General features: G+C 40.4%; 1 protein-coding gene across 1 annotated transcript; it reads left to right on the top strand.

The window, feature by feature from the left end:
* The first annotated feature begins 1079 nt into the window (after nt 1–1079).
* On the top strand, nt 1080–7615 carry si:ch211-136m16.8. The gene is made up of 6 exons (XM_024403777.2): nt 1080–1620; nt 2029–6144; nt 6506–6713; nt 6873–6952; nt 7061–7158; nt 7296–7615. Exons 1-6 carry the CDS (start codon nt 1564–1566, stop codon nt 7369–7371), a joined length of 4635 nt encoding a protein of 1544 aa, XP_024259545.1. The 5' UTR covers nt 1080–1563; the 3' UTR covers nt 7372–7615.
* Nucleotides 7616–9876: the final 2261 nt, after the last annotated feature.

The following is a 9876-nucleotide window of genomic DNA, read 5'->3' as shown; positions in this document are numbered from 1 at the left end:
TTGTAGAATGTTGACAGCTGTATAGAAGACATTGTATTGCTAAGATGCTCAAACTTAACTTAATAGCTACACTCACTGACACAGGATAAACTGTATCTCTCATGCTGGCCCACACCAAACCAGTAAATTGTCTTTCACTATAGCTGCACTTCTCAACATGGCAGACTTACCCTTTTAATGCTCTTGTGCCATAAGGTCTGAAATAGACACCAAAGTCAACATCCTGTACAAACAATTATTGAGGCTAAGTAAAACAAAATTATTTTTTAAAATATTCTGCTAACTAGAGTGTAGTCAGTGGCTAGCTAGACAGAAAAAGGGGACATATTCATGGCTTGGGCACAGATCGCGCTGGTGAAGTGTAGCTGACAGTGTGCTAGAGATGAGGTTCAGGAGCTTCCTGCAGGAATGTGTTGTCTTGCTGAGGTCTTCTCAGTTGCTAATTTCCAGTTAGAATATGGAGAGTAAAATTGAGGCGAATATATTGCGAACTCACCGTGTCTGAGCGAGAATTACATGGTCAAAACAATCGGAACCATTATCAGGTTTTACCGCTAACGTTAAGTTGTATGTGTATTATGAGGAAACCACAGTGCCTGACTGTTGCGCTTCCTGCAATGATGAGGGTGCGACGTGACTAAACCAGAGAGGAGAGAGGGTTTACTCCATATACAAATTCTTATTTTTGGGCGGAGGTCAATGACAGCGGCAAATTTGGTTAAGAATAAATGTAATTGCTAATATTCTACATGATGCTTATTTAATCAAATATAAGTTTCGTAATGGTTAGTTTGTTTAAAATGCACGGATATAAATGGACGCACGTGGCATTTCGACAACTTTGAAAAAAAGTACCTTGTATCGGAGTTGTGCCAGTCTTCACACGCCTATCTGCCCTCTCATTGGCTAGAATGGTCCCACCTGATCGCGCCTCTCTTCCATATTTGAATACATATATTTCCATTGTTAGAGAAGTCACTCGACCATCTTGTCAATATAATAGTCATCTTATAAACATCTTTGCTTAAACTTGTCATACGAATTTCCAAGTTTAGAGTAGCATTTGAACGCGACGTTATCATCTTCCTGCTGTATACCTGTATCACATTAGTTGAAACCAAGACTTGTTCTCATGGCAGTTTAGGATACTTTTAACGTGACAGGTTAGGATAATTAAGTTAAGGATAGGAAAAGGTGTAGGGTTAGCTAAAATTGTCCCTGGTGTGACTGGAACATATCTAACTGCAACCAGGCCTGCCATGAGAACAGTCTTGGTTTCCACTAACGCAATGACGCGTAACCGGACATCTCAGCGTCAGGAACTACATAAGAGCTGTTACCAAAATTCTCATTTACATTTGCTCGCGTTTAGACCTCTGGAAAAGTTAATAGGTCTATTTGACAATTTACTAATGGGATTTTTTTTGTTGTCCTCGTTTGACAAAATAATTAATAGGCCTATCAAGAAGAAGTAGGCTACCTCAGGTTGCAGTTACTTTGTTGTAGTCTACTCTGAAGAGAAGTGTATTATCTTATCGAAAAAAGCCACTGAAACACCAAAAGATGGACTCACCAGCAAGCCCCCTCACTCGTGCTGGGAGGACTTTCTGGACAGTTTGGGTGAGTTTCTGCGCTGAAATAATTTACTACAGGACACTATTTGTTATAGCCTACCGTGATTGGTTCATTATTTCCTATTGTTATAATTACAATAGATATATTTTAGACTACTTAATAATTTGTTGATGAACAATTAGTTTGAATTGAGAACTTCCCCAATGAGGAGAAAAACACAATGATTGCATTAACTCTATTTCACTGTACCTGGATTGATGTAATGTTATGTTATATGTTATCATATATGGACAAGGAAGTAAATGACATTAACATAGAGTAATTCTCTCTCTCTCTCTCTCTCTCTCACACACACACACACACACACACACACACACACACACACACACACACACACACACACACACACATGCGCACACACACACAAACACTCACACTCACACATACAAACAGAACTACTTTACGGAAGTTGTGGGGAGGTATCTAAGCCCAGAGTCCATTAACAATGACACAAGCTCAAGACAGGAAGCCACTGCTGCACAACAAACAGACGACCATGGAGATGGTGCGAAAAATGAGATAAAGGAAACTGAGGTCACTTTTGAAACAGGCTCTGAGGTTAAGAAACCAAGATCTGTTGTTGCCTGGGAACAGTGCAATGTCATCATTGGTCCAGGCCTCGGCAGAGACAATGTGCAATACACTGGACAATCCAACAGAGGGAGTGATAGCAAATCATCCCCGGAGGGGCATGATATAAAACAAGAGCAGGTGGACCGAACAGAAAATAAAGGCACAATCCAGCATGTTACTAAAGAAGAATTAAATATGGGGAAAGGGGTCCAATCAGTGGTAGTCACTGGGATCCCGATCTTATTTAGAGAGCCGACATCTGAAAGGTCAGAGGGCCAGGGAGCACAAGGACAGACTGACAGTTACAACTGTGCTGAAGCAAAAAGATTAAGAGGTGCAGTGGCAGAAAGAAAAGCGGAGGAAGAAGAAATCCCTGAAGAAGTTACTGAAGAATTCCCCTGTGGTGAAGAAGGAACCAAAACAGAAGAACATGAAAACAATAGAGATGGAGAAATACATTTTGATATAGAGTCCCCAAACCTTACATCAGCCTGTGCTGAACCTGCCACACTTTTGGATAAGAATGGAGACAAGGAAAATAAGGACAGATTAATGAAACACGATGTGCAAAGTACAGAGGATGAAACCATGGTAAAATTAAATGAAAACGATGGAGAGAAAGAAACGGAAGTACTCTTCATGGAGACAGGCAGAGAAGGGTGGAAAGTAGCAGAAATAGTAGAATTCTCAGCGGGAGGGGAGAATAGCGATGATCTGTGTGTAATCAAAGACAAACTGAGTCGAGATGGTAATGAAGTGAAGAATGACATGGACATGGAAGAACTTGGGAGGAAGGAGGAGAGAGAGGAAGAGAATAGAGCAATAGAAGAGATGGGCAGAAGAGAACAGGAAGAGATATTGGACAGGGGCTTTGGACCGTACAATGATTTCCAAGTCTCAGAAAACAATAACAAACATGAATATGGTGACAATCGTTTGAAGTTTGATGAAGGAACTATAGAGAGGTTTGATCAAGAAAATGACCCCAACCCACAACCACTTTGTGGAGGATTATCAGACGAAGACAGAACATTGGGAAAAGGCCAGGACATCTTTGTTTCAGAGGCAGAGTTGGAATTGCCAATGGCCTATGACAAAAGAGTCTTTGTGTCAAATGATGAGATAACTATTGTTAGAGACGAGCAGAGAATGGAGGGCAACACTGAAAGAATTGACAGCACAGTGTTAGAGGAAAGAAAAGAAGAGGTATCAGAGGATGGATCCAAAGTGTTTGAGGTCGGGGGCAGTAACAAGATAGAAGACATTGCAATCGGTATTGGGACGAAGACGGATACAGAGGCAGAGGATGTGAAAGATAAAGTGACTGGGCTGGACACTTTCTTTTATCAGGAGAGAAATGTTGTAGTGGAGAAAAATAAACTACAGGAAGACAAGATTTTAAAGGAAGACGAAGACCCCCTTAATGAAGTGGAGGGAAAACGTATTTCAGTGGTTGACAATAGAGTGGAAATCAGAGGCGTGGCAAAATACATTTCCCCTGGGCTATGTGAGGACCTTGTTGTGGCTCAGGAGCCAAAACGTGTAGCGTGTGAAGAAACTCGAGAGGAAATTCCTGAAATCAACAACGGCAAAGAGTTAGACGAGAATACGGCACCGAAGATCCTGGAAGTTGGCGGCGCTGAAGTCAACACCACCCGTTTACAAGAAGCACACACCAAAAGTGATACCAAAGGGTTAGAAGGTGTAGAGAACACTGGAACTAGTTTTAAATTGGACAATTCACCAGTGAGTGAACTCATGGAAGGGAAAGAAGACCCGAAAACTGTTGAAGGATTATTTGAAAGTGAGGATATTGAGAAAGCCTCTGATACAGTGGTAGACGAGCACACAGTCACGAAAGCAGCGAAATCACTGGGGGAAACGGAGAGAACAGATTCTGTATCACTGAATGAAACAGATACTCAAATACTAGAGGACCTAGCGAAGACAAAGGCTGAATCACACAAACCGATGGAGATTGAGTTAGGACTGTCAGAGGAAGCCGCAGAGACATATGTTTGTTTATCAGAGGAGACACTGAGAACAGAGGCTGGATTATACAAAGAGACAGAGGAGATAAAGGTCGAGTTTAGAGAGGGATTCATGGAGTCAAAGGCAGGGGAGACAGTGGGGACAGAATTTGAATCAGTGAAGGAGACACAGGCAGAAATACCAGAAGTGAGGACCGGGGTTGTGCCATCAGACGACAAAGATGAGACAGAGTCTGGATCAATGCAGGAATCAGCAGATACCAATTTTGGATTGCTAAGAGAAACTGTGGCGGAAGGGTTACAAAAGGGGGCCGAGGTAGACACACCAGAGGTGAGGACAGTGACTGTGCTGTCAATGGAGACAAACACAGAGGAATCAGTGGAATCTGAGGCTCGGGTCATGTTGGAAACAGAATCTGGATTAGTGAAAAAACATGAGGCAGAAATACCAGATGTGAGAACTGAAACTGCATCATCAGAAAGAACTGTGACGACAGAGGCAGGATTATCAATGAACATGACATTGTACCCATCATCAATTCACACAGAGGCTGTGTTTCTCACAGAGACAAAGGCTGTGTCATCTAATGAGTCACTGGAAACAGACAATGGATTATCAGACAAATCATCTGAGGCTGGGACTAAATCACAGGGAATGGTAGAGGCTGGATTACCAGATTCGACAGAAATAGAGGCCAAATTATTTGAGGAAATGGTTTGTGGAGAAGTTGTACTATCACAGGACACAGAAGATGAATTATCAGAGGAAAAATATAATATAAAAGCTACATTAATGAAAGAATTAGTGGAGCCAGGGGCTGGGGAAACATTGGAGCCCGAAAAGGGAATCATGAATGAGACAGAAGCAGCAATACTTGATATGAAGATTGAGGAATCGCCATCAGAGGAAACAGAGTCTGGAATAGTTGACACAGAGGCCAGAATTTTTCTGGAAACGACAGCGATTGAGTCTGAATTATTGGAGACTGAGTCTGGATCACAGAAGGACAAAGAGACAAAAAGACAGAGTATTGAGACAGAGCCAACGGGGGAGACAGACGTAGAGGAATTAGTGGAATCTGAGGCTGGGGATACGGTGGAGGCAGAAATTGGATTAGTGAGGACAGAAGCCGAATTACCAGAGGAAGTTAGGCCAAAGATAGAGCAATTGGAAAAAATGAATAGAACAGGTGCTGATTCATCAGAGGACACAGATGTGACAGAGGTCAGATTTTCAGAGGAGATAGAGACTGATTTAGTAGAGACCAAGTATGGGTTACAGAAGAACATAGAAGAAGACATACTACATGAGAGAACAGAGACTGTGCTGTCGGTGGAAACAGTAGAGATGGATACGGACTCATCAGACAAGTCACTGGAGTCCAGATCACTTGAAATATCAGAGGCTGGATTATCTGAAGAATCAGTGGACAGTGAGGATGGATTAAAGGATATTTACACAGAAATACCAGATGTGGAGAAAGAGTCTGGATTAGCAGAGGAGACCGTAGATGCTGGATTATCAGAGGAAACAGATGTGTCAGACACAGAATTAGTGAAAAATACAACGGCTCTGATAATGCTAGAGGCTGAACTTTCAGAGGCGACAGAGGCTGTGTTAAAAGAGAAGGCAGGAGATAACACGGCAAACAAATCACTGGAAATTGAGGTAGGATTATTTTGGGAAAACGATGAGACCGAGGCTTTGGTAACAGAGGAAGTTGTGAAGACAGGGCCTGTTTTATCGAAGCAGACAGATTTTGGATCACAGGGTCAACTACCGGAGATCGACGATGGAATAATAGAGAAATCCCAAATTGGGCAGTCTGGGGAAACTGTGGAAACAGATGCAGGATTACCAGAGGAAAACAGAGGGGAGGGTGCAAAAGCAGGATTCAGTTCCCCGTCAGGAACCAAAAATGTAGACCAAAGTCTTCAGCTTCAGGTAATGATAATACTTTTCCTATTAAAGGGATACTTCAGGATTTTTGGCAATGAGGCCAAAATTCACAACTTCCTCATTTTAAAAAATGGTATCCACAAGTTCATCTGATTCTGGGGAAGTAGATAAAGGGCCTCATTGCCAAAATCCTGAAGTATCCCTTTAAAAGAATGCTATCAAATACATCACAATTGTGATGTCTAATCGTAAGAGATAAAGCAAACGTTAGTCTATTTCATATATTTTATTGGATTTGTTTCGCTTATTTTTATGTTATCGAAATTAAGCTTGATAGCTTAATCTAAAAGGATGTTATGAATTTGAAAACTTGTTAGTAAATCAGTTGTTTATCATACCATTGCAGTTTGACGCCTCCTCTTTGGACTTCACTGCTCAAAAGTCTCGCATTGCCCTCAAGAATCCACATGCCCGTCCACCCAGGGATCCCCGTACTCTTCTACAGATGCCATCTTTGACCCCCTCCCCTTCAAAACCCACCGTACACATTCCAGTCAGAGGCCCAACAGGGATACCAATGAGGGGCATGGGCGGCATCGGAATCAAACTACCTGGTAAGTTTAACAGAGAAAAGAGGAATTTAATGTATATGTGTTCTTTCATTCTGTTAACGTTGGTGATACAATGTTCTATGACAGATAATGGATGATGCCCAGATTTAAGTGTGAATGGATATCTTTCTTTGTTGTTTGTGTTGCTATGACGTTGTTCAGGACTCGGTGCAGGGCCCCCCATCTTAAGAAAGACCGGAAAGGGGGTGATAGGTGAAAATAACACCGAAAATATCCCTCAGGTACCAATCAGATACTTGCACTTTTTGAGCTCAACCTTTGAATAGGTTTAGTAGTATGTTTATTATTCTGACTCTTAATTTGATTTGGCAATGTCATCTATTCAACAGAAATCTGAGCTTGAGCCAGATGTAAGGGATGAATCTCCCAAGAAAGACGAGACGCAAGAGGAGCGCAAAACTAAATGGACACCGCCTAGGCATCCAGGGTAGGGAATCAATTGAACTATTTTCTACAAGATTCTCTTAATTTCTTGTTTGAAATCACTTTTATATGGAGAGATCTCCTACATGAATGTCACTCTCTTTTTATTATAACACCTTTTGTTTAATATATATCCACCAGATTTGGAAATCCCCTGATGATGAATGAGCTGAAGAACAAGCTAAAGAAGACTCCAAAAGAGAGCGGAGATGATTGACAGGACCTTTTTTCTCATTGGTGAACCATGGTCCATGAACAATGGGTTTTAATTTATCATAAGTATCTCCATTTTATTTCAAACTATCTTTGTCTATTTCTTTTGAATATCTTTGTATGAACATTTTCAAAAAAAATTAATACATTTTTGTTTTGGACAGTGTTTACTTGTTCCAGAGGGTTTTTAAAAACTGGTGTGATAAAAAAAAGTTGACTGCTCAAGGCATTAAATTGATTCAAGAAGACTATTTGTGACATTTGTTTATTTCTTCATCAGTGGGTTTGTTCCAGCAAAAATACACCTCTTATTATTTCCGTGCTAATTATTGCTGTTGCTACTGTAGTTACCTACAGGGAAACCAGCTATAGCGTCTTGATATTTGGGATAGCCTATAATTGCCTATACTGATTGGTCTTATGAAGCTGTTATATAAACCTTAAGATTCATTATATTTTTTTAAAACTGTTTATTTTTTGGGGGGCTTGCCTGTTCGCTTGTTATTTTGGCATTAATATGTCACATATCAGTTTGCAAACAATGTCAAATAAAATAAAAAAATGTCATTGAGTTAATAAAGCTGCATACAAACATGGTATTGTTTTTGCTTTCTTCAGTAAGGCAGCTCCTATGCAGGTGTTTCAGCCTAGCTCAGTGCTTTCTGTCATCAAATTTTTAATCATTTTTAATTCATGTCATATGAAGAGAAATAATGAAGAGAAATTATAGATAAAAATGTATCGGTGCTCATCGGCCGTTGTACATAAAGATTACACAAGTTGGAAATCGCAAATTCAGCAATGAGTTGTTTGGAAGGAATCAGTGGCTAACTGCAAGCGTTGCAAAGAAACCACCAACGTTAGCCTGCTATTCAATGGAGTGGCTGTTTTTTTTCTCTTCCAAGTTCCCGCCATTAATCCAGAGAATGCCAGACTTTGATGACAAAATTTGCCTACAAAGGCACGCTGCGCCACCTGCACAAGGTGAGTCCAAAAATGTATTGAATTCTTCTGCATAAATGTCATATGCAAGGGAGAAATGTGTACTGTAGCTAAGAAAGTAATACTAAGTGTATGTTGTGTAGTAAACTGTTAGTAGCTCACGTACCTCACCCTAATAATTTGGTCTATTTTCACCAACGCAGTATTGTAAACATAATGTTAGTAGTTGTGGTGCTTGGTTTGCACGTGCAAATTCAGCACACACAACATTCTTGAATAGAATGTTATTTCACGTGTCAAATTAAAGGCTTAATTTAATGCGTGAAATAGTGTTATATGACGTATGACGTATATTTTTTGACACGCGAAGACCCAAACGCCATTCAATGTGCTTTACCCTAATAATTTAGTCTATTTTCACCTCATAATTTCACCGACTGTTCTAACTTGGTGGTGCACAAATAGCCTATAACCTGTTTTAGAGAAATGTAATAATTGAATATTGTAAGAGCTTTCATTGTCTGTTTATATGCCCCCTTTATTTATCCTACGGTTCTGACTGGTACAGTGCGTACACTAAGAACGGCCCATGTTCTGAATTATGATGCTGTACATTTCAAAAGTGCTTAACAAATAGTTATATTGACCACGTCCGTCGTCGCTCGCTCAAAGTCTTAATCGAAATTACGGATTGCATCTTATCCGCTTGTCGGAGGTATTTGTACATCTCAATTGTCAGTAGATACCACATTTGTTTAAGCAAGTCTGAATGAACTGTAAATTAGTCTGAATGAACTGTAGCAGTAGTAAGGTGTTGGGACTCTGCTGTTGGGACAGCTTTATGTAGGCCCTAACAGTTTGTGGGCACTGTTTGCCACCGTTATAATGCAATTCATGTATTGTTTAGTGTTGTGTAGTGGCTTTGCTGGCATGCATCCCACATGTTTTTTTGTTTTTTTTTGCCCCAGATGTACATGATAAAATCGCCATTGGTAACAACCAACTCATTAAGAAAATGATATTAGTTCAAATAAGCCATTACATGTTTTGTTAACCAAATTCGACACTCTCATTGACCTTGATACAAAAACAACTCGCTTGGTGAGCGAAAAGAAAACTACACCTGCTGGCAAAGACAGATTGTGGCACCAGTTATCCCTCTCACTTCCCCTCTTCCTCTCTGGTGCTATCCAGGATCGTTGAGACGTCCCAAGTAAAGGGTCCCGAAAGGCAGCAACTCGCACCTCTCTTTATTCAGAGGGGCTGTTTTCATGAATTTTTATGATATAGACAATTTTGACTTTGTGGCTGTAACTAGTAACAACCATTTTTTTGGTCTCTGCTAGCTAACTAATAAATAATCAATTTAGCTACTAAATTCGCTACTATCTTTGTATATTAGCTACCTCATCAAAATGTCTGCAAAGAACCAGAAAGAGAACGAAAACTTTACTGAGGGAGAGTATACGCTGAAGGAGGAAATAAACTACAAGGTATAATAGGTTGTTGACGTGTCAAATGTCTGAGCATCTAGCTACAGTAGCTAGCTAGCTCTTTGGCAAACGTT

This window comes from Oncorhynchus tshawytscha, linkage group LG03 (genome assembly GCF_018296145.1).
Source record: "Oncorhynchus tshawytscha isolate Ot180627B linkage group LG03, Otsh_v2.0, whole genome shotgun sequence".
NCBI classification, from domain to species: Eukaryota; Metazoa; Chordata; class Actinopteri; order Salmoniformes; family Salmonidae; genus Oncorhynchus; species Oncorhynchus tshawytscha.
The sequence above is the reverse complement of the archived record's forward strand: the minus strand, read 5'-3'. Positions and strand labels throughout refer to the sequence as shown.

What these genes read in the sequence shown, in the direction of transcription:
- si:ch211-136m16.8 (XM_024403777.2), top strand. Translation starts at nt 1,564, where the DNA reads ATGGACTCACCAGCAAGCCCCCTCACTCGTGCTGGGAGGACTTTCTGG. An exon ending in ACCAAAGTCTTCAGCTTCAG is followed by an intron (nt 6,145 to 6,505) that starts GTAATGATAATA and finishes ATACCATTGCAG; the next exon opens with TTTGACGCCTCCTCTTTGGA. An exon ending in CATCGGAATCAAACTACCTG is followed by an intron (nt 6,714 to 6,872) that starts GTAAGTTTAACA and finishes GACGTTGTTCAG; the next exon opens with GACTCGGTGCAGGGCCCCCC.